Below are 24,205 nucleotides of genomic sequence, written 5' to 3'. Positions count from 1 at the left end.
GGAGCCCGCAGCTGAAGGCCGCAGTCGCCTTGGCAACACAAGCATAAGGGGCGGGCGCAAGAGAGTGGCAGCCAATTGTGCGAGGCGGGCTCGACGCGAAGAGCCAATGGCGACGCCGCCAGGATCCCCTCAGAAGGGCGAGGCGGCGGCGGCGGCCTTGAAAAAGCGCGAGGAGGCGGCTGTGCTGGCCATGGCGGCGCAGCTACGAAGGGGTCTGTTGAGTCGTGGCCTGTGAAACTCCCCGCCACTGGCTTAGGGGCAACGTGTGACGAACCGGCTTTCCTCCTCCTTGGGCTTGTGCTCCACTCGTGCGCGGCTCCAGCTGCACGTGTGCATGAGGTCCGTGACGCGTATCTTGGTCCGAGGGTCGCTTGGGTGCTCCGAGACTGACCCGCCGCGGGGCTTCTTGTTGCCACCCCACGGCCAGGTTTGGGGTCTAGGGGGAAAGCTTCGTTGGGGTTTAAAGGCCGGAGGAGCGAGGGTTGGTTCCGCCCCTGGGCCAAGAAGCTGCCCTTGGCCTGACTCTCGTTTTTGTGCCTTCGGAACGCGCTGCCCCTTGAAGAGCGACCGGCGCTGGTCACGTATTGTTGTTGGGTGTAGAGAAATTTCCATTTGACAGACTTTCGCAGAAGGTCAAGTTTCCCTCTCGGACTGGCTCCACTTTCTCTGGGCCCACTAGTGGCATTTTCGTTGTAAACCCCTGGGGCCTTCTGTAATACCTAGCTGCTTATAAATATTCCAAGGGGGTGAATATGGTGCTCTGCTGCAAAGTCTTTCTCAAAACAGGGGCATTAAAATTAGAGGACCCAGCATAGTCATGCCCATAAATTTAAGTGGGTTTACTCTGAGTAAAACTCGGTTTCCACTGTTCTCTCCTCCACCCCTCCTCCTCCTTTGGAGATCCCTCATAGCCAAGTTAGATTGTCTTCCATGAACACGGTTTTAACAGTGAGTCCATAAGTGACTGTGGAGGCCAGTTCTGGATCCACACATCCTTCCACAGGGGGACATAGGTTTCTGGGCAGGAGTTGATCACAGTGAGGGTTTGCCTTCCTCTGAGCTTGTTTCTCCCTTTCATCCAGAGTTCTAGTCCATGACACCTTGGATAAAGGCTGCTCTCCAACTGAAGCGCTCGCAGGCCAGTGTTTCTCAATCACCTGTGCTTATAACTGCATTTTTAAAGATTTGCCTTGAGAGAATCTTTAATGCTCTTTTGTTGACTACCAGCAATACGCTTTCCATTTCTAAGTTCGGAATAGAGTAGTTGCTTTGGAAGGCAATAATCAGGCATCTGAACAACATGACTAGTCCAAAGAAGTTGATGTTGAAGAACACTAGTGATCTTTGCTTCTTCCAGTACACTGGCATTAGTTCACCTGTTTTCCCAAGTGAAGTGTAATTTTTTTCAGACACCACTGATGAAATCTTTCAAGTAGTTGGAGATGGCATTTTTAAGTGGTCCATGTTTCACAAGTGTACAGTAAAGTTGGTAGTACAATAGCTTTGCAAACAAGCATTTTGCTTTCCCTGCAAATGTCCTGATTCTCGTACACTCTGCACTTCAATTGGGAGAAAGCTGCACTCACAGAGCTCAGGCAATGCTGGATTTTGGCATCAGTGTCAGCCCTTGTGGAAAGATAACTGCCCAGGTAGGAAAAGTGATCAACACTTTCCAATGTTACAGCATTGAGTTGGATTTGTGGTGCTGCAGAGGGGTTATTTTGTACTTGTTGGTGCAGCACTTTGGTTTTTTGGATGTTGAGCCATAGGCCAAGCTTTTCATAAGCTTCTGTGAAGATATTTAGGATGGCTTAGAGGTCATCCTCTGAGTGTGCACACACTACATTGTCATCAGCATATTGAAGCTCTAAGGTGGAAGTTACGGTAACTTTACTCTTTGCTTTCAGCCTACTCAGATTAAAGAGCTTTCCATCTGTTTGATATATGATTTCTACTCTGGTGGGGAGTTTCCCTTTGACTAAGTATAGGATCATGGCAATGAAAATAATGAATAGAGTTGGGGCGATAACACAACCCTGTTTAACATCTGATCCCACTATGAATGGTTCACTTTGAGAACCATTGTTATCTGAGATTGTTGCTGTCATAGTGTCATGCAGGAGCAAAACGATGTTCACAAATTTATCTGGGCATCCAATTTTCAGAAGGACAGTCCACAGGGCATTACGATTTACAGTGTCAAAGTCCGTAGTAAGGTCAATAAATGCCATATACAGGGGTTGGTTTTGCGCTCTGCATTTTTCTTGAAGCTGTCAAGCAGTGAAAATCATGTCCACTGTCCCCCTAGAAGGTCTAAAAACATTTTGGGATTTAGGAAGGGTAGCCTTGGATATTGTTAAGAGACGGTTTGCTAAGATCCTTGCAAGAATTTTGCTGGCTGCAGCTAATAAAAAGATACCTCGATAGTTTCTGCAATCTGTTCTGTTGTCTTTTTTTAAAGAGATTGATAATTTTGGCATCCCTAAAGTTTGCTGGGATCTCCTTTCTCTCCCAGATTTTTCCGATGAGCTTGTGAAGTTGTGTAAGTTCAATTCCACCCACTTTGAAGACTTCAGCAGGTATCCCATTAGGTCTTCTGGCTTTGTTGTTTTTCATTTGGTTAATAGCTGTACACAACTCTCACAGATTTGGAGGTACTGCAAGCTCATCTTTAATTTGTTTTTGTGGGATTTGTGAGAGGATGGGGGAGTTGCAGTTAAGAAGATGCTGGTAACGTTCTTTCCAGTGCAGTGCAATAGCTTCTTTATCTTGAAGAAGTGTGGTACTGAGCATAGGGGGCACATGCCATGATTTATTGGCCCATAGATGATCTTTGACACCTTCAAACTGTACAATTCTCTTATTCCATCCCAGGAATGGATGAAACATAAGTTTTACTAGCTGGTACAGAATTCATTCCTATTGGCATCAAAACTCTAAGGCTACACATATATTCTTGGACGTGTGTGGGAAATGACAATCAAAATCCATGTGTGTGCGTACAGTAATCCCACAATTTACACACATTTAACTTCAGTTTTGTGTGTGTGATACTTAAATACAGTAATAATATAAACAGGAGGAAAGGGGGTGGGGTTCTGTGAAAAAATGACTTTGGCAATCTCACCCACCATTGAACCGAATGGGTTTTGACTATATGTGATTTTGGCTTTAGCTGTGGCCCCTGGAGCGTAACCGGCATGTAAACTGTGGGCTTATTTGTCATCCTGTCTGATGTCCCACCTTTTCTATGGCTGAACTTGCAGAAATCTTCACAGTATTTTGGTAGTGTTGCTTAAGCAATAAGACATGCAGTGCCTACAACTACATAATTTAGCTTGCAGAGTCTCGAGAGTGGATGACCTTGCAGAATGTTCTGGGCCTTTTTTAGAATCTAGTATGCTGGCCCACATAGTGGCTAAGTCTTAATCAGTGGGTTCTGGGAGCGGCACAGCCCCTTGGAGAAGTAATGCCTGGTCCTCACTTTCTAGATGCTAAACCATCTGAAGAAAGACATGACAGTAGATCATGGCAAGACCCACAGCCTGTTGAATGGTCCACGGGGACCTTTGCAAGAAATCAGCAACAGGATGGTGACCCAAAGACCCAAAGGATTCAAGGTAACTTTAGCCCTTTAGCTGTGGGGGGTGTTGCCTCTTGCATTTCTGCCTTTGCCACGCCCCCAGGACATGTGCCAGCCCTGCCCCCGCCTGCTCTTCACCCCCCCCCCCCCGGTGCCAGAGCATGAAGCTCCGCCACTGGGTCAGACTGAGCCTCAACCAAAGGCCTGGTGGAACAGTTCCGTCTTGCAGGCCCTGCAGAAAGATGTCAAGTCCTGCAGGGCCCTGGTCTGTTGCGACAGAGCATTCTACCAGACTGGGGCCAGGGCTGAAAAGGCCCTGGCTCTGGTCAAGGCCAGTCTAATCTCTTTGAGGCCCGGGACCTGCAAGATGTTATTGTTTGCGGACCATAAGGTCCTCCGCGGGGCGTACTAGGAGATGCAGTCCCGTAGTTATGAGGGTCCCAGGTCGTATAGGGCTTTAAAGGTTAGAACCAGCAAGGTAAACCTGACCCTGTACTCAACTGGGAGCCAGTGCAGGTGATATAGCACTGATTGGATGTGGTCCCATGGCGAAGACCACATATTGGTGGCGTACTGCTTTTATTTTGTTTTGTCTAGCGGGGAGTGGCTGGTGCTGCTTGGGGATTTTTAGAAGCCAAAAAAAATTCTCTTCCTGACTCTTTCTACCACAGCACTGGTTACCTCTCTAAATGTTCTCCCCTTTTCTGCTTCCTACCTCCACAAGTTGCAGTGTAGTTTACAGATGTTTAGTAAAGAGGCCTGTTAATTAATTCATTCATTGTCTTCAGTACAATAAATTCAGTGTCTGATACCCAAACATTTTCCCATGTTCTCACGGCCAACTGTGCTCCTACAGTTCATCTAACTTGGTTCTCCCAACCCAATTAATAATTACTATTTTTTACAAGCATGTTTGGACCAAAGTGGAGGAGGACTAGCCGGCTCTACTGGTGCTGCTGGAATCTGCTTGGTCCTAGTTTAATCCTTCAACCTTTTCAGGCAGATGTCTGGTGCTACAGGCGAATGGATCCAGTTGCTTTCTTCATCCCTAAAGTTTCAAGTACCTTGGTTTCACCAGCATTGCTTTGCAGGACAGGGGATGAAGAGGGCATGGGGGAGGCTTATTCTTCCTAAGTGATATTCAAGTTATACCACTTCTCTTGGAATGTGGCTGCTGCAAGTGATATGCAAGTTTTTCTATCCTCGTTTGGTGAAAGGCCCATGTGGGTTCAGTCTCCTCTTGAGACTTGATGTTGACCTGTGTGCCCTTGAGCAAGTATAACCCACCTTGCCAGATAATTATTTGGAAGAAAGCAAAGGCCAGGTGCTTGGCAAATGGTGAGCGAGTGCAAGCGTGCAAGGGACCTTGAGCAGGAAGTGATCAGAACACCCTCTCCCATCCTCTCTTTCTGTAGCTTATTACAAGAGCATTGGTGGGCCTCCAAAATCTCCCATTTGGTGTTGTGGCTTCACTTCTGCTATCTCTTTTTCTTAGATGTTATTTATTAAACTTGCATCCTGCCGTTCTACCAAATGGTCACCAGGTGGTTAACAATATTAATACAAAAAGGGGCAGGGTGAAATATCAAGAAAATCAAACAAAGTACCAGTTAAAAATAATTTCAACTGGGGTGTGTCGGGGGGGGGGTTGCTTCTTAAACTAGGATCCCAATTCATTCTCTATGGAAGTGGAATTGTGCCAAGCCTTTTCTGAGATGCTGCGGGGCAATATAGAAGATATTGATGCTGGTGACAGGGAGGACCCCCAGATGTGCAGTGACTACGTGAAGGATATTTACCAGTACCTGAGGCAACTGGAGGTATTTATGCCTGGCAGCGAAACATCCTCCTTCCCACTTGGTGTCTGGTGTTTGGGCTGCTGCTGTTGGATGGGGAATCCTGTCAGCTATGATGGCTTTTCTGAGGTACAGAACTCATGGAAGCTTGTAGAAGCTAACTGAAATGTTCTAGCATTTTCCAGAGTGTCTGGAAGATTTCCAAGGGAACAGACATGCAGCTGGAATGAGCTCGTTGTGTTTCAAGGTCTGCCTATGAATGCACTCCAACAGGATCTCATGTTATTCTTGCTTTCACTCTCTCTGCTGTTCCTTCACTCTCTTTCTGAATTGATTTTTACTTGCTTAGTGTATATAGTACGTTTAAGTTTTTTACTGTTATATTTTGCCGCAACTGGATTGTAAAGAGATTGCCATTCCAGGGATCTGGTATTGAACTGTCAAGCTTATTTTTGCCTTGGTAAATTTTTACTAATGAATCAACTGCATCACAAGTTCTTCCTAGAACCACACACCTACTTGGAGCTGCCATTCTGCTAACAAATGAGCAGGCATGCCCCTGGAGTCCTTGGACCTGAACCCTGACAAATGCATTTTGGGTCTGACTCCCTTCTAGCTGCTCCCCCCTTGCCAGCTATCTAAACATGGGACAAGCCTCTGATCTAGTTGACCCTCTCCAACAGGTCCAGCAGCGTGTCTTTCCCTTCTACCTTGACGGCACAGAGATCAATGGGCGGATGCGGGCCATTCTTGTTGACTGGCTGATCCAGCTCCATGCAAGGTTCCAGCTTATGCAGGACACTCTCTACATGTGTGTGGCCATCATAGATCGCTTCTTGCAAGTAAGCTTGGCGTTTATAGCACATATGAAGCTTGAACGGTGGAGCTGTGCATGAAACTCCTGTTTTGAGCTCTGAGATGCTGCTTTTGCTGGGTGAGGGCTTGGATGGATGTGGGGTTCCTAGTTGCATAGACTGAGCTGTGCAGTAGCCTTCTGCAGTGTGGTGTTTTCCAGATGTTTTGGACCACAACTCCTATCAGGGCACGGAAGGCATCATCACACTGGGGGTGGGAGATTGATATTGAAGGAGTGGACACTGTCAACTAGGGAGGTTTAAGCATGGGCTTATTCTCTCACGCTGGGATGTAAAAGCAGTGACTGGAATCTTCCCCATGCTTTGAATTAAGGTATACTGGGAATTTGTTGTTGGCACTCACTACATTCCAGTCAGCCAAACTTTGGTTTCCTTATGCTTATATCCCCCCCTCCAACTTCCTACATGAGACCCAAAGTGTCATGCGTGTGCATGATGACCCTGATCAGACTCAAAACAACTTAGCTTCAACTAGGTGGTGGACATACTCTGGAGGCATCCCCATTGTAAAACGTGAGGTGTTTGCTTCTCCCAAGTGCTCCTAGGAGTTGTATCTCTGGGAAGCTGTAGGTAGCAGAACACAGCCCTCTGAGACCATGGTGCAGCTGATTTTGCAGAGGGCAGGGGGCCTCCGTCTATCTTGATTCCAAAACACCATCACACTTGAAACCCAAACTGTTGAGAACTATAAAGAAGGCCCTATTAAGTAACCTCTTTGTCAGTTCCTGAGAGCTGTTCTTGTGCAAAAGTGAGGAGCAAGGCAGTGTCTCAATATCTCAACATTTGTGTCTCAACAACCAGTATTGTGTGTGTCAAACTAGGCTCAGCCTGTCTCCCGCAAGGAACTCCAGTTGGTCGGTGTTACTGCAATGCTTCTGGCTGCAAAATATGAAGAGATCTATCCACCAAGTATTTTGGATTTTGTCTACATGACTGACCGAGCATACACACCGACTCAGATCCGGGCAACGGAGCAGAAGATCCTTAAGGAGCTTAACTTTGCCTTAGGAAGACCGCTACCACTCCACTTCCTGAGGCGAATAGCCAAAGTTTCTGATGTAGGTCCATCTGCCAGTACCTTGAGCTTGGGTAGCCTGGTAATAGGATGTTGAGTATGGTTGAGGGGTGGGGGTGCTGACCAGCCTCTTCTGAGAGGAGTGTCCACCTATGTGTTGGAGTGAGCAGGAAGGAGGTCTGGGACCCAACCATGGCATCACTTGATTTGGGCACTACAGTATCTGGTAATGAGGGGAGGAGGCATGTGCAAGCCAAATAGAGTCTCCTGGTGCTGTGTGTAGATTCCAGAGGTGAATGCACTAATTTGTGCAAGCCCTCTGTTCCCATGGACGCCATTTTTTGTTTCTGCCCTTTAAGTACACAAATGTGCAAGGGCCTGGAGAGGAACACAGGTTCAAGGCCTCTGGCAAGTGGCTAAATGAGCATAGACAAAGCAGCTATTAAGGGAGAGGCTAGATGAAAGAAAAGGGACCACAGGATGAATAAGAGCTGACTGTACTTGTGCTTATGATGATCCAGGACTGAAGCATGGGCTCTTAGAGAAGGCAAGTGCACCTAGTCATGAAGAGGGGCACAGCAGCTAGGGAGAGAAGAACTCTCCTTTGACTTAAGCTGCCACCCCTGCCAACCTGGCGTCCTCCAGATATTTTGGACCACAGCTGATGGGAATTGTAGTCCAGAACCCTAGAGAGTATCAGGGTTGTGGGGGTTGCTCTAGATCTAGTTACAAGTTCCAGTAAAGTCAAAGATACACGAGCTTCTCTGGGTAGGCATTAAAACTAGAGGCCGGCTGCATTCATGCCAGTGCTCTTCCTGTTTTGCCAGGCATCTGCTGAATCGTACCTGCTAGCAAAGTACCTGATGGAGCTGACCCTTTTGGACTACAATATGGTGCATTATAATCCTTCAGAGGTTGCAGCTGCAGCGCTTTGCCTGTCTCGGAAGGTCTTCTCAGAAGGCCAGTGGGTGAGTCTTGGTTGAGTGAAAGTGGTATGGAAGGGGGCAGAATCCACATTCTCCCCCCAAGTAACTGGACTAGAGGCCCCTGCGGAGAGTCTGTGAAGAGAATACCTGGCATTCCTTGCCTCCTCCAGGCACTGACCCGGACCTTCTTAGCATGAGGAAGGTGCTGGCCACAGGTGCTTTCAGGCCTTACCGGCATCCTAACCTAGTCAGAAACCGATTTGCTCTAAGATGCTTTTAAAGCAGTCCTGCAAACCTACAGACAAGTTACTGACTCACAAATGTTTGAGCAAGTCTGCTTGTGAGGTCCACTGACAGCTCAAAAGGATTTGCTGGGTCCTGCCTAGCTGCTACGGGTGGCCCTGGCAGGTGGGGGTTTACAGTGCTCTTGGGACAGGCTTTGACAGCCGCTGCTGCCTCTCCTTTGTAGAACCCCAAGCTGTGCTATTATACTGGATATGAAGAGGAGGGTCTTACCCCTGTTATGGAGCACATGGCCAAGAATGTTGTCAGAGTCAACAGGAATCTAACAAAACACCTTGTAAGTATCTGCTCCTATTTTAGCAGCCTTGGCTGCTATTAGGCTTAATGTTCCTGTTACAGGCAACTACTGTGGGGCATGGGTGGGTGTGTTCACCCCAGGAAAGAGAACAGGGCAAGAGGGAGGGAGCCTGGAATGGAAACTGCTGCTCTCTTAAAATAAGGCAAATTCAGACGCTTTGAGATTTGGGTCCTGGCTCCATTTGCCTTCAATATTGGGGGTTAGAACCCCTCTACCACTGCTGCCACCCCACCATCAGTGATCATGGGGGGACAGCTGAAGTCCCAAGGAGCTGCTTTATATATTTAGACCAAATTAGCCCGCCTAGTTCATTATTGTCTACACTGACTGGCAGCAGCTCTCTGGAAAAGCTGTTCTGCATGCTCACAAGAGGAATATAGAAAACAAGGGCAAAAAATTACACACCTCCTACTCCTGGGTAGCCCCTTTGCTGGAAGCCCCTTTTAGCTTGAAACATCTGACACTCAAGCCTGTATAGTCTGAATGTTACTGTTTTTTACTTTTCTGATTGCCTCTTTTCGATAACACAAGCAAGGAGCACTTGCATCAATATCTTACTGCACCAAGCTGTTGGCCTCCAGATGTTTTAGGCTAAAGGTCCAATGAGCCCGAGCCACCACACCTGGAGCGCATCATGTTTGCAAAGGCTGCCTTTCTGGTTGCTCTGTTTTGGGATGCTGGAATCAGATGAGCACAAACCTTTTCCCTTAGGCAAAAGAAAGCAGAGCAGCAGGGTGCTGGGAGATCTTGGTTTCTTTGCCATCAAAAATAAAAGTAAAACCAATAGATGTTGAGAGAATTTGACATTCTCCTGTAAGTAGTCAAGTGTAAGTGATGACTTTCTCAGGGACAAAACCAGCAGCTTAATTCCTTCAGCAAGGTAAACATATTCTCTGCAACCTAACCTTCTCCCGCCTCACACCTCTGACAGGCTGTCAAGAACAAATATTCTAGCAGCAAATTCCTGAGGATCAGCACTATCCCTCAGCTGAACTCCAGCAGCATTAAAGACTTTGCAGCGCCTTTGCTGGGTGAAGCCAGGCAGCTGATGTGAGCACTGCCCAATCATCACATGGAAGAAAATATGCCGTTTTTGGATGTGGCCTTCTGGAGGTCTTTTTAAGGTGAATGCTTTAGAGTTGCTCTTACAAATATTCCGTATTCTTGTACATAATAAAGATATTGTAAAAAAAAAAAAGTCCTTTTACAAAAACAAAAAGCAGGAGTCATAATGGCATTACCAAAGGCCATTACTTTGCTAGTCTGGCAGTCTTGCAAGTCCATCCATCCTTTCTAGCAGTCCTTCTCACTGTGCTGCTTGGGCTTACCAGGGTAAGTGAAAACCTAAGAGGGCCAGGAGGCAGCTTCCTTTCTTGTTTCTGCTCCACAGCATTTCAATGCCTTGAAAATGTTGCACATCTCCTTATGCACAGGAGCCAGAAGTGGTCCCCTCACTGCAGTGTTTTCTTGGCCAACAATGATTTGCTGTTCTTGGCCAGACACTGATTAAGACTTCAGGGTGAAGCAACCTTCTGCTGCCCCCCCCCCCCCAATGAAAATGATGCACTGAGCCAGAATGGCATTCACAGGCCAAGAGAAAATGTTTTTGGTCATTTTCAGCATTTTTTGTAACCCAATTTAAACATCTGGAATAAATCACACCTTGTTACAATTTGCCTTCTATACAGTTTAGGAGATCTAAAACTGACGGTGTTAAAATACCTGTAAGTTACGGCTGGTTTTGTGTTTGTGCATCAGTAAGAATTCCACTGTACCTTACTAAAGGATAGTATTTGAAATATTTTGATTCTTGAAAATGAGAAGCTCTGGGCAAAGCTTTAGCTTTACCATTTACAAATATGTTTAAGCAGCCTTACTGCTGAGGCCGGAGGCTGGTTAAGCCATCATTTTCAATCTTGTCAAACCCATGGCCTGAAATCTTGGTTTGGGGGGGGATTGTTCCGTGTGTGCAGGTTTAGGTAAAATTGGACAATTAGAGATTAACAAAGCCTCACGAACAAGGTGCCCAATCACTCCTAGTCCTCCCACCCTTGGTGTCTGAATACAGCCTGAGCCTTGATTGTAGGGTGCTGTGGGAAGGGGATAGACATGTGGGGAGGAGGGGGGTTGCTGTTCTTTCTCTGTAAGCTTGTTGGTACCATCCTTAGTATTTCTGACTTTAGCATTTAAATCTTGTATTGTGGCAGAGTGTGTTGAACTTCTGGAGGTAGCAGCTACTTTTAAAAATTTAGCGTTTCTGGAAGCCACTTGAAAACACTTCTGTCTTCCTGCTCCAGTGCTTTGCTGCAGCTAGATTTGAGATTACGTGCTTCTGAGCTCCATTCTTCTGCTACATTTGACAGAGCAGAGGTCCTATGACACAGAACTTCCTGGTGTTGCTTAGATTTGTTCTGGAGCAGAAGCAGCTAAATATGCATGAAAGCAGCATGAATGTTTTTATTCTCAAGGCATCTGTCATGGTGGAAGGACCTAATGCTGTACAGAGAGAAGGGTGGCTGGAGCTGGCCCCATCTGCAGACCCCTCAGGACAAGACAAGGTTGGTCCAGAGTCTGGCAGGCTCTTGGCCACAGAGGATGGGCCAGCAGCCGTAAGATGCAGAGCAAGTGGAACCTGCCACATCCTACCGACCACCTTGATGAGACCTCCAGGGATTTGAATATGTCTTGGTCCCCCTGTGTACAAAGCAGCTACTCTGCCACTACGCTGCGGAACACTGTTTATGCTTCAGCTGCAATGTGTACTGTTAAACAGTACTTCCCACTAACAGAGCATAATTCCTACTTGCGATAAAAGCCCCCCACACTGCTGTGGTAGTTCCTATGTTTTTATTGATGATGGTTGAGAAGAGAATGGATAAATTAACATGCATTGGGTAAGCAACAGCTTTTGTGGCTGATGGGAAAGGCAGCTGGGCTTAATCAAGGTTTTGTAACACTGACTTTATCCTTAAAGAATAGTGCATAGGTAGAAGTACCTGGCCCCAAAATCCTAACTGAGCTACCTTTATCATTAAGTACAGTGGGTTACTGCTGTGTACATTCATACAGGTTGGCCTGTTATTTGATTTTTTAAAATGTATATTTCATAAGTTCTATTCATTAAATGCACAAAGCTTCCTTGGGAAGGTCCCGTCCCCCAACCAGATGCATCAATAATAAAAACCAACATGGGCCAGCCACATTAACAAGTCAACATAAACACAAACCATTTACAGCATACAAGGCTGCCTTTCTTTGGTCGCAGTGCCCTTGCAGAATCATTGTAGCTCCCAAGTAAAGCTGGTCAAGCTTGCTGTGAGACCTTTTAAAATACATGCTTGGGGGAAGAGAATGACAAGAGTCCAAGAAGAAATAGAATCCTACTATTCTAAGGCAGGTAGCAGCATAACTTATTACTGTGATCCTCCGCAATGTCACCAACAGAGGAAATGTGCATAATAATGCCATTATTTTGTTACATAATTTAGAAGAAAGTCACCAGAGCAACTAAAGGCACTTGTAAAAAGTGTGTATGTAACTCTTCCAAAGTCCTCACAGAGCACCTTGCTGTTTTCAGGCATTTTTTAAAAAAGAATGGAATTTAAACACACTCTTCTTCCTTCATGAGAAAAAAGCATTCAATAAAATAAATAATTCCTTGGTTTGGTATCGTGGGCAGCTGACACATCGGCTTTGGCTTTTTGGAGAGTAAACATGGGGACTTCCCCCTCTTCCGTCTTTTGCCTTTCAATTTCACTGATGGAGCGACTGCTGTCTATTATCGACGCTGCACAGAACTGTAGCTTTACAAGGAGACCACAGCAGCTGGAAAAGCACAACCGGCAGCACCTTTACGGTCACAAGGGCCTCTTGAGGGGGCTGCAGGATTATACTTTGGTCACATAATTGTTTGGGAAGAGTCCTTTTTTCCCTCTTAACCTGCCTGTCCACCAGCCTGAGGGATCTGGAAAAGAAAGGGAGTGAGTTTAGAAGCAAATCTGTGGGTTGTCCCAACGTACGCTTCTCCAAACTTGCCGCTGTGGAAACGTCTATGTCAGGAGTGACTTGGTTTAAAAGGGGTGGGAGCAAATGCTGCCATTAACCTTTGTGAGAATGAACTTATCAGATAAATAAAACAGGTGTTGCTAAACTACAACTCCCACCAACTGCAGCAAGTATGACCAATGGTTAGGGATGATGGGAGTTATAGTTCAGGAACATCTGGAGGGCGAAAGGTTCCCCACCCTTGCACTATGCGTGTGAATGAGTCTTCCTGGTCTCTTCCCACAGAGCCAAAGAAGAGTTTGAAAGCTTTAGATTTTAGTTAAACCATTTCCCATGTAGTCCAACTAGGACTGTAGTTTAATATTAACTGGCTGGATACTAGGTCTGCTTTAAACCATGGTTTATGAAGTTGGCTATAAAACAGCCCCACAACTAACCATGGTTAAGGTTAAATCACATTTCCCTGTTTGAATGGTTAACCAAACTGCTTAACTAGAAGCAGAGGCACAAAGCTTCCAGATGCTTCTCTGGAGCGGAGGTGCGGGGAGGGTCCTTCTAGAACAGTCATAGGCAAACTCAGCCCTCCAGATGTTTTGGGACTACAACTCCCATCATCCCTAGTCAACAGGACCAGTGGTCAGGGATGATGGGAGTTGTAGTCCCAAAACATCTGGAGGGCCTGTTAAGTTGTGGGCGAACATAGTAGACGACACCGTGATTTCTCCAGAGCAGCTCTTTATTGTAAGCTGGACAGACTGAACCGCAAACAGCTCAGTCGGCCTGCTTTTATAGGAACCGGCTGTCAACATTGTAGCAACAACAACAACCCAGGGTTTCCTGCCTAAAATAACTGACGTGGACCTGAGTGAAAACTATCTACAGTAACCCCCTGCTGGCCCAGGGTGAGAACATCAGTACATAACACCGCCGAGTTTGCCTATGCCAGTTCTAGAAGATGGAACATATTTTCAGTATTCTCACCAGTGGTAATAGAAAATGTAAAAACAAAGAGGCCTTACCTTCTTTAATGATATCAATAACATCATTGGCATTAAAGCTGAGTTCATCTGTGTCCTGAGCATCGTAGGCATACAGCGCCCTGCACTGGGGTACCTGAGGCTTTGGTTTCGGCTGTGGCTTGGGTCTGCCGCCTGCAGGTGGCGGCCGGTTTGTAGTCTGCCTGCGAACGCTGCAGAGACGCACAGGAAAGTCATTAGGCTTGGCAGCCACAATTCACTGCCACACCTGGGCACTTAGAATAAGAGGCACCCAAGGGGTGAGGAAGAAGATGCTGGACCGGGCATAGGCAAACTTGGCCCTACAGATGTTTTGGGACTACAACTCCCATCATCCCTAGGTAACAGGACAAGTGGCCAGGGATGATGGGAGTTGTAGTCCCAAAACATCTGGAGGGCTGAGTTTGCCTATGCCTGTTCTGGACTAAGAACTTTTGGTCTCATCTAATAGGACTCTTTGAACTCCACATCTTCTTATAAAAATATACACTCTACTAATTTATTAAATGTGAACCCATGAATTAAAGGTAGAATGAGTGGATTGCCATCAGAAAGCATGCAGTCATTCTGAATAAACAGCAGGTGGCACTGCTGGCCACTGTACAAAGTTAACCCCTCCACAGCATAAACTGCATCTCCTGCTGCTCTCCCAACAGATGGTTTCAAAACAGTACTTGTGCCTTCCACATCTGTAAATCAGATAAGAGACACATTGAGCCAGGAAGAATGGCTGCAGGGACCTGCGCCACCTCAACTCACATTCATCTCCAACCTACTGTACACTGTACAGTTCTGCACACTGAAATTATTTCCCTGCAAATGATTTTTTAAAAAATCAAAGAGAGAAAAATACACATGTACGAGAGAATGAGTCGTAGCTCCCTGACATAGCACATGCTTTGCAGGGAAAAGAACCCATGTTCACTTTGGGGGGGGGGGGGAAGGATGGCAGGGAACATTGCTAGGAAACCTGTGCATGTTAATATTTAGGAGTGAATCATAGGTCAGTGATAGGGAACATGCTATTCATGCAGAAGGTCCCTGGTTCAATCTCCCACATTCCCAGGTGTGGCTGGCAAAAACCCCTGTCTGACACCATCAAGAGTCATTGCCAAGTAATAATGCTCAGTGCAGGCGCACCAGTGGTCTGACTCGTTATAAAGGCAGCTTCCCATGTTCCATTTTACAGCGAAATGAGATGAAGTTATCTACTCTAAGCCAGATTTCTCATACATCTTGAAACCTCTATATAAAGAGAGATTCTAGCCCTATGGATGTGTTATCTGTGTGTGAGGCATGGCCACCTAGAGACCCAGGGCAGGGGCCTGCATTTTAGCTTTGCCCTGGCATAGACTTTTTAAAGAAACACATGGTTTTCTAGTCATGGAGCCCCTACATGTGAAGAGGCACCTGTGTGCTGGCCTTCCTACATAGGCAACTAGACTCAACAAACAGTTGTTGTTGTTAAAAAAAACCCTCAAGGATACCCTACATAGGAGTAATGCATGGATCAGGTTTCTGTTGCTGCCCTAACAGGTACAGAGAGCTGGGGAGCAGGCCTGACACGTGTGCTTCTCTGGATCATGACCGGCCTCTATCAAGGACCCACCTGTCAAAAGATGCCTCTATGAAGCACTCTACAGAACACAGAATTGGCAGGACACCAGATTCTCCACTGCAGTTCATAGAAACTGCCAGGCACAGAAGACCTACTTCATGAACGCAGAAACAACCCTTCAGCCAATCAGCTGTCTGACTTTAGACAAGCAAGCTAGCCACTTAAATGTATTGGAAATGTATTGGACGGTGCACTTACCCGGCTGCCCCTTGGTCTGGGACCTTGAGGAAGTCCAAGCTGTCTGGCTGCTGGGAAATTCGATCTGATCCACCCAAGACCTGAGGCAAGGGGGGCTGCGCCATACTGGTGTACAGGCTTCTCTGGCTGGCTCGCTGGCTCGCGAGGCCTTGAGGGTGGGGTGTGTGTTGTGGGATTTTTATCACCCCATTCTGATGAAGACCTAGAAATAGTTCAAGACGTGAGCCTGGGGGAGCCCACACCCTCCATTCACAGGGATACCCCTCAGAATACCTTTCTAAGTCTGGATAACTTCTGTCCCAGTTACAACAAAGAGTCTTGTGGCACAAGACTTGTGGATTATGGCATATCTACTGATGGTTCTTTGTTAGTCTTTAAGGTGCCACAGGACTCTTTGTTGCTTTTGCTTCAAGAGACTAGCACAAGGGCTACCCATTTGAAAATTCTCCCAGTTAAATTCTGTCCAGTCTTCATAAAGCCACCAAAAGCAGGCCTTGCCCCTTTAGGCCAGCATAGAACCCTCTCACCCAACACCTTGCTTCCTGCGGTGGACAACCAGATGTTTTTGGGAAGGCAACTCCTGCTGCTGCTCCTCCCACTAACTGGTATTAAATGTCACGCTGCCGTCGCCTCTGAACATGGAAGCTTAACCAATATGGCCAATAACTGCTGGCAGACTCTTCCTCCATTACAATGCCTAATCCTCTTTTAAAACCATATAAGCCAGTGACCATCACACCACATTTTGCAGCCGCAGTAGGCAGCTCCTTTCATTAACTAAGTACGGTGCAAGCCTTTTGCATCTACTGTCAACTTCAGCAGATGGCCTTGAGTTCTAGCAATGTAAGAGAAAGGGAGAAAAAATTCTCTCCAAGCACTGTTGTATAATCCTCTATCATGTTCTCCTCCCCCAGCTGTCTTTCAAAGCAACAGCAGCTCAAACTCTAAATGTATGTATGTAAGAAGAAAGTGGCTCCATAGCAGAGCACAGCCTTGGCATGCAGAAGCACCCAGGCTTAATCCCTGACACGGCATCTCCAGGCACGAGGGGGAAAGGACTCTGGTCTGAAACCCTGGGAGCAGAGGCTGCCAGTTAAGCGTCATCAAGGATGAGAAAGATAGATCAAGGATTCGACTCTTGATAAGGCAACTCACTGTATTCCAATCTCTGGCTGCATTTTTAAAATCGCTTTTCCAGCTCTACCTTCCTTTATCTTTGAAATTTTGTCTCTCTCAGCTTTCATGGCTAGTGTATAGCACCCTCACCCAAACATTCATAGGCGATGGCAGTTGCTTTGGGGGAAAAAAACCAGTGTGGCAAATTTTCATTTGTTAAAAATATATATACTCTGCCTTTCCTTTAGAAATAAGAACAGAAATGGCTTGAGGAAGCTGATCATAAAAGAAGAAGTCAATACTACACCTCGTTATCATTGCTACATCTGAAAAACATACTGACGAGGTATCAAACAGGGAAGAGGAAAAAAGGCTGCAAATTGGGGGGGGGGTTCTTAAACATGAAAAAAAGCTGAATAAGTGGGAGACATACAAAAATGTGCAAAATTACGTGTGGCATGGAAAAAGTGGCTGGTCTCCCTCTTTCCTAACACTAGAATCCAACAGGGTTATCCAATCAAGCTGAATGCTGGGAGATTCAGGACATACAAAAGAAAGTCCTTATTCATATGGCACATAGTGAAACCATGGATACAGCACATTGTTAAATGATGGAATTTGCTACTACAAGATGCAGTTGATTAGGCAAATGCATGGAAGGCAAGGCTATCAATGGCTGCTAGACACAGTGGCTATATTCTGCCTCTACTGTCATGAGGCGATATGCCTCTGAATACGAGTTGCTTGGAACCACAAATGGGGAGGCTGCTCTTGCACTAGGCTCTTGCTTGTGGGCATCCCATAATGGGCATCTGGTTGGCCACTGTGAACACAGGATGCTGGACTAGCCGGGCCATTGGCTTCATCCAGCAGGGGTCTTATGCCCTTATTTTATTTTTACTTTATTTTACAAAATCTATATACCACTGAATTGTAGTAAAACCTCTAAGTATGATACAACCAATATTAAAATTATCATTAAGAACAGTTAAAGATAATTAATTCTTTCTAAAGCAATCAAAAATGATTAAAATGCCTTAATATCTACATGTCTGGACAGCCTTGCTTAACCAAAGGTGTTTCAAGCAGGCATCGAAAAGAGTGCGGCAAAGATGCCTGCGTGATGCTTATAGGCAGGGAGCTTCAAAGTGTAGGAGCTGCCACATTAAAAAGTTTATTTCTCACAACTGTGGAAGAAGTATTAATCAGCATGAAGGAGTTGAGGGGGCACATGGGAGGTAAGGCAATCACGCAAGCAAATTAGTCCCACCTTGAACTTGGCCTGATGGGTTTTACACACACACACACACACACACACACACACACACTACAGAAGTGTGACTGCTAAACCTCATTTCCAAAGGAGTCAATTTGCCACGTAAGTTTGATGGGCCCAAACAGCTGCCAGGGAAGCTCTTCCAAAAATGGGAAGCTCTCCAGAAGAGGGCAAAAGACAACCATCAAAGGTGCCCTCCCCACCTCCACCCCAGTCAAGGAGTTCGGAAGTCTTCCATGATTAGCCATGTCTCTTCCCTTAACCAGAGCATCATTTGCCAACATCTGCTTCAAAATACAAACCAGGGGGAGGCGGTGCGGCCCTCATGGGGTAGTGCTGGCCCTGTGTGGTCCTGTTGGAACAGCTCCTGCCTTGGGTCACATTCCTTCTGGTGGGGCCTGCAAGGCAAGTTGCAACACCTGTTCAGGCAGCTGGGCAGCAGGGGCCAGGTGGCCATGGTTGCTGGCCCTCCTCCCCCTCCCTGCTTGCGACCTTCATACGTACGGGAGTTCTTTGGGAGTCCAGGCCCGATGCTGACCTGCAGCACTTTATTACTTGGCTTGAGAATGGCCACGTCTCCCTGGCCTTGGCTGAACTGCACCTGGCGGGACCCACCAGCCTTCCAGGGCCCCCAGTTCTCCTTTTTTAGCTTCACTTCAAGCCTGAAACAAAGTGGGCAGGAAAACTCAGTTAGGTGCATGAGAAGGATACCACCCACATGCCCGAGAGCAGCCACTGCAGCCCATCAGCTTCAGCATCACAGCTTCAGTTGTAGTCAAAAATATTTGGGGGGCATCAGGAAAGCGGCTCTAGGGTCTGACACCACCGTCGTATAATTTGGGGGCACGGAAAATGAATTCCCACTCAACCCCAAAAGGTGGGGTCTGTTTCCTAAAGTTTGGTCTCATCTCTGAGGAGCAGAGTTGTTGACCTTCTGAAAAATCTCTGCTGCTGTGGGAGGTGAAATTTAAAGTCAGGCTCCACTGAAATGAATGCCCGGGTGTTTCGGACGGCAGACTTGCCCACCCTTGCATTATGTGTTTAATGACATGCACAAAAAGCAAACAAGCTGATACACAGAGAGCGAGCCCTGAGCTACAAAAAAGCTATTCCTAGCCCCCTGCCTCAGCCAGGAAATGACACCAGCAAAATGCACTCACTATCCTTTTTTCTTGCTTTTTTTTTTTGAGACTCCTACACAAGCTGGGAAATGACTTGCCTAAAAAAACAAACATTCTGGGATGGTGGGCTTTGCGTCAGAATTTATTTTTCCTCCTTACAGAGCATTTATTTCTCCCTCTTCCTTCTTACAGAGCAGAGCGAGTTCCCCCTCCTCCTCATCACCACAAAGGAAAATAAATGGGGTTGCCATTTTCTTGCAAGCCCAGCTGTGGAAAAAGCTATCCCTTCCTATGCTTCTGGAAAAGGCCTGGGGCTGGACTGGGATGAAACCGTGGGGAGAGGGGCGATTCCTGCAACCAGAAGGACCCGGCTGTGGTCCCTCCTTCCCACAGAACTGAGGACTTCAGTAGCCTGGAGGGAAGGGGCCTACCTTGGAAAACGAGCCCTGGAAAGAGACGCCACCCCAAGGGCACTGCCCAGGTGAGAAAGGGGTTGGCCCTCCTTCTCCCAGGCTCAAGCGGGGCCTCGACCTCATTCAGAAACCAGAAAGCGCAACTGAAAGCCATACTCTGGTGCTTCCTACCAAATGGAAGTGAGCTCACTACACCCCGCCTCCCTCAACAGACTGCTCAGCCTGGTGAAAGGGCTGGGCTGTATGACTGGGCCCAAAGGCCAGCTGGGGAGGTCATTTCAGGCATGCCGTAAGGAAACTGCTGACACCCTCCTCACACTGATGTTCATCTTTACTGCAGGGTTGGTCTCTTTCTCGGGATGCAGGTGGCACTGTGGGTTAAACCACAGAGCCTAGGACTTGCCAATCAGAAGGTCGGCGGTTTGAATCCCCGCGACGGGGTGAGCTCCTGTTGCTCGGTCCCTGCTCCTGCCAACCTAGCAGTTCAAAAGCACATCAAAGTGCAAGTAGATAAATAGGTACCGCTCCGGCGGGAAGGTAAACGGCGTTCCGTGTGCTGCTCTGGTTCGCCAGAAGCGGTTTAGTCATGCTGGCCACATGACCCGGAAAAACTGCCTGCGGACAAACGTCGGCTCCCTTGGCCAGTAAAGCGAGATGAGCGCTGCAACCCCAGAGTTGTTCGTGACTGGATTTAACTGTCAGGGGTCCTTTACCTTTTTACATTATGTATATTTGTATTTTTATATTGTAAACCACCCTGTGATCCTCAGATGAAAGGTGGTATATAAATTTAATAAATAAATGATAACAACCATGTGCTCTGTGATTATCACGAGTTGTCTCAGGGCCATACTTCCAACTGCCTTTGCTGACGCCCCTCAAGGCACAGCTGTGGCTACTCGTGTGATTCAGCCTGACAGGAGCAAAGTGCTGCTGTTAAGCCTGTCACTCACGTATTGCTAAACTTGAGAGGTAGCCTCCTTTGTGTCTTCTCCTCGTAGCGCTTCGACAAAAGGCTGAGAAACTCCGTCTTGAAGACTGACTCAAGGAGACTGTCATATTCTTGCTCATGAATGACAAAGAGGTCATCCTGCATCATGCTGCAGAAATAAAAGCCAGGGTCACAAGAAATTCAAAACTGGCCTCTCCTCTAACCCCCTTTAGGACAGAAATGAGCTGACAGTGTCCTCTGCTGGAGAAGTAGAAGCAGCTCGCTCTCCTAGAGGAAAAGAGGTTGCCTGCTCTGTATCTTGGTTGAATGAGAGAAGCACACAAGCTGTTCTGAAGGTGAATGAATGAATTACATTCCGCCTGCTGTTCAGCTCATTCTATCAGACACAGGCGCCTGATCAATCTAAATGGGAATCAGCTGTCAGCCAGAAGGATATGAATATATTTGTATTTCAAGAACAGGAAGTAGTGGTTTCCGGCCACGCCTACAAGTCAGTGGCGGTTGTTCTTCATAGCCCTCTGGGGGTTGCAAAGAAATTCAGGCAAGGGACGGAGGAGATGAGGCCAAAATCCTCTTGATGTTCCTCAGTGGGGCCTGGGGAGTTCACTGCATCCCGCAATGTTGCGCCATCCCGTGTCTGCCAACTTGAAAGGCAGAAGGGGAGCGATCTGGGCGTGTGCCCCTGCCATGGGCGAGCCTCCGTTACTGGCATGATTTGTGGAAGGTTTCTAATCAATCTGGGTAATTGGCATTAATCAAGAGGGGCTCTTGAAGCATCATATGCTAATGGGCTGCAATCAATCAGCTGCCAAAAAACCGGGATTGGTTTTCTGAAGGTATTTGAATGATTTTCTGAAGTTTGAGAATCTTTACAAAGCCTGAAAGGAAAGGGGGAGGGCAAGGAGCTTTGTGCTTTCTTATGGTTTTGTAATGGTCTTTCTTTCTCTTGTCCTCCCCTACAATAAAGAGACATATGTACAGTCGTACCTTCGTTTTCGAACAGCTTAGTTCTTGAATGTTTTGGCTCCTGAACGCCACAAACCCAGAAGTGACTGTCCCAGTTTGTGAACTATTTTTGGAAGCCGAAAGTCCAATGAGGTTTCTGCGTCTTCTGACTGGCTGCAGGAGCTTCCTGCAGAAGCCAATCAGAAGCCACACTTTGGTTTCCGAATGTTTTGGAAGTCAAACAGACTTCCAGAACGGATTCTGTCCGACTTACAAGGTACGACTGTAGTTGCTACTCTGTTTGATACTCCGAGGGGGGGGGGGGGGGCTTTTGATTTATGCTCTCAAGGAATTTAACAGGGTTTTGCTATGTGCCCCCTTGACCGAGGCTGAATGGATTTTATTTATGAATACCACTGGATGGGGGTGTTGTTGGAGGAATGACCCACAGCTGGATAGTTGTTGAAGTGAGGATGAATCCAGCTTCCTTCCATACTGGCCAAGCAGATACCTCCAGGAAATGGGCAAATTTAATACATGTCATGAAGCAGAACAGGAGGAACCTGTGGCCCTCCTCCAGGCATGCTGGACTGCAATACCCATCACCCCTGACCACTGGCCATGCTGGCTGGGGCTGATAGGAGCTGGAAGCCAGCAACATCTGGGGGGGCTCCACAGGCCCTGCTCTGGGACTTTAGAGCTTGCTACTGCCCACTGACCCTGCCTCCCACCCAACTTGGCTCCCCTCCTCTCTCCCTTCCCCCCTGGCCTATTCCTGTGAAAAAAAGAGGAGGTGGGACTGACCTTAGTGAAACTGAGAGAATCCTTTCCACCTCGATCCGTCGCTTGAGCACCTCTTTCACCAGGCCTTTCTCTGGGCCTTGCTTCACCTTTTCACGCCCAATCAGATACACACACTTTGGGGAGAGGATGAGGTCTCGCTTGATGCCCTGGAAATAAGAGCAGACCTATGTTTACGCCCCTAAGATTTAAACAGAATTTTTTAAAATGAGGAATAAGGATTGATTTAGCTTTAGGCCCCAAGTTCCATCATCTGGAAATAAATAAGGAGACACCTGAGTGTGATGGAACTTGCTTCCAGCAGACAGCCCAATATATTCTGATGCCCACAGGGAAAGATGTAAGATGGCGCAGAGACCCGGCCAGCCCAGGCAGAATTCACTGTGTAGTTCTTTTGCCCCAACCCATTCCTACCTTAAACCTCCTGTCGTATTTGGTGACAGTGTCAGCAAAATCGATCTTTTCCCGCTTTCCCACAAATTGCCGCAGCTCTGGGTGGTCCTCCATGCCTATGTAGTCACCCACAAAGTTCCGATTGATGCTGTTTTTCCTTCTCTCCTTCTTGTTCAGCAGCAGGTCAGAGGCTTTAAAACGGGGAGAGAGGAAGAACTGTTACTTTGCAGCCCCAATTATAAAGTTGAGTTTCACAGTTCTGAGAAGCAAGGAGATGCCATGACATTTACATTTTTCTAAAGGGGGCGGGGAGGGAAGTGCATAACATAAAATTACAGTGATTACTGATTTTCTACTCCTTGCCCTCAGAGAACCTCATGTTTACTATCGGAAATAAGCTATGTCCTACAGGTTCTGATTGTGGAAACAGCTGTTAAAGGCACAATACCCCTGTTTTTCACAATGCCAACCTTAAACCAATGCACAGGCTGCCACCCTGCACCTACTTAACCTGGGAGTAGCCCCCCTTAAACACAAAGTGCCTTACATCTTAAGTAGACACGTATACCATTATTCTGGAAAGTTAACAATGCAGTGAATTCCTACTGAGCGCCTAGATATCAGTTCCTGCACAGCAGCAGACATGCCTAAGCCACTTTGCAGAGTTTTCACAATCTGCATTTGCCATTTGGGGAGGCAATTCTGTAAAAAAACAAAACACACAGACACACACACACACTTATTCTGTAGTACTACTTGCAGAAAATAACTCCTAGGGAGCAGGAAGCAAGGAATATGCACAAAATGGGGAGCAGAAACAGAATCACTTCAGGACTCCAGGAATTCCTACTGCCTAGTGTCCAAACAACTCACTTGTCAATCATAGTGCTGACTTGACCCACTAGCTAAAAATACTGACAGGCGGGAGCAGCCAGGGGCAAAGTCCTGAGTTACTGCATTATTAGCAGCTGAGACATACCTTCTTCTCTCATCTGTACATATTTCTTCCTGGCCACGTATTTCCGCCACGCCTTCTGGATGGCCCGGGCATAGCCATCGTACTTCCGCTCCCGCATCTCTTCCAGCAAAAACAGCTGCAATAAAAAGAAAACCCATCAGCTCAGCAAGTGAGAGAGGAGAGGAAAGGATGAGAAGCAGAAGCCAAACAGGAACACCGCGTTGGGCAACAAATTGCTTACTTACTTTGCCAAACCTTTGTAAGGCATTCCAAGTACAGGCCATCATAAAACATCCACATGTAAATTTTAAAATATATACAATAAGCAGAATGTAAAATATATATTGACAAGGATTTTTACTGGGATTTCTTCCCACTAAATAGAGACATTCATCACTCTGAGAGATACTATTGACAAAAACTCAGCCTCCCTTGCTGTTACTTCCAGGTTAATGTCAGACAGATAGAATCTCATATTTTTATTGTGTCGTGATGTTAAGACTACCAAAAAACGGGGATAGCATGAGTTTGCATAGCTGGTTGTATAATGGACAGTAGAAAAGAATATGTTCTACAGTATCTGGCACATTCAAAGAA

General features: G+C 46.7%; 2 protein-coding genes across 11 annotated transcripts in view; one reads left to right on the top strand and one right to left on the bottom strand.

Annotated features, from left to right (window-relative positions):
* Positions 1–95: 95 nt before the first annotated feature.
* CCNB2 (cyclin B2) lies at positions 96–20,368 on the top strand. 10 transcript variants are annotated; one of them, XM_083413165.1, is made up of 9 exons: positions 97–339; positions 2,516–2,579; positions 3,492–3,620; positions 5,248–5,403; positions 6,063–6,221; positions 7,076–7,312; positions 8,097–8,237; positions 8,665–8,775; positions 9,728–9,994. In XM_083413165.1, exons 3-9 carry the CDS (start codon positions 3,492–3,494, stop codon positions 9,848–9,850), a joined length of 1,056 nt encoding a protein of 351 aa, XP_083269291.1. In that variant the 5' UTR covers positions 97–339; positions 2,516–2,579; the 3' UTR covers positions 9,851–9,994. The 10 variants fall into 10 exon arrangements, 3 of the variants coding, with proteins under 3 accessions (XP_083269290.1, XP_083269291.1, XP_083269292.1); XR_014504830.1 differs by lacking the exons at positions 2,516–2,579; positions 5,248–5,403 and adding exons at positions 1,004–1,649; positions 11,265–11,624 and having other exon boundaries at positions 149–401; positions 9,728–9,920; XR_014504828.1 differs by lacking the exons at positions 97–339; positions 5,248–5,403 and adding exons at positions 1,006–1,649; positions 19,339–20,368 and having other exon boundaries at positions 9,728–9,920.
* Positions 11,627–24,205, bottom strand: part of MYO1E (myosin IE) — a 103,201-nt gene continuing 90,622 nt past the window's right edge. The window contains exons 20-28 of the mRNA XM_083413004.1: positions 23,630–23,744; positions 22,672–22,841; positions 22,261–22,406; positions 20,513–20,659; positions 18,530–18,687; positions 18,328–18,423; positions 15,634–15,835; positions 13,821–13,990; positions 11,627–12,760 (exon numbers count right to left, since the gene is read on the bottom strand). Of these exons, the coding sequence (XP_083269130.1) occupies positions 12,684–12,760; positions 13,821–13,990; positions 15,634–15,835; positions 18,328–18,423; positions 18,530–18,687; positions 20,513–20,659; positions 22,261–22,406; positions 22,672–22,841; positions 23,630–23,744 (1,281 nt within the window). The 3' untranslated portion in view covers positions 11,627–12,683. The remainder of the gene's footprint in view (positions 12,761–13,820; positions 13,991–15,633; positions 15,836–18,327; positions 18,424–18,529; positions 18,688–20,512; positions 20,660–22,260; positions 22,407–22,671; positions 22,842–23,629; positions 23,745–24,205) is intronic.

This window comes from Podarcis tiliguerta, assembly GCF_965153285.1.
Source record: "Podarcis tiliguerta genome assembly, chromosome: 14".
NCBI classification, from domain to species: Eukaryota; Metazoa; Chordata; class Lepidosauria; order Squamata; family Lacertidae; genus Podarcis; species Podarcis tiliguerta.
Note: the sequence above shows the minus strand (reverse complement) of the source record. Positions and strands in the feature narration are given on the sequence as shown.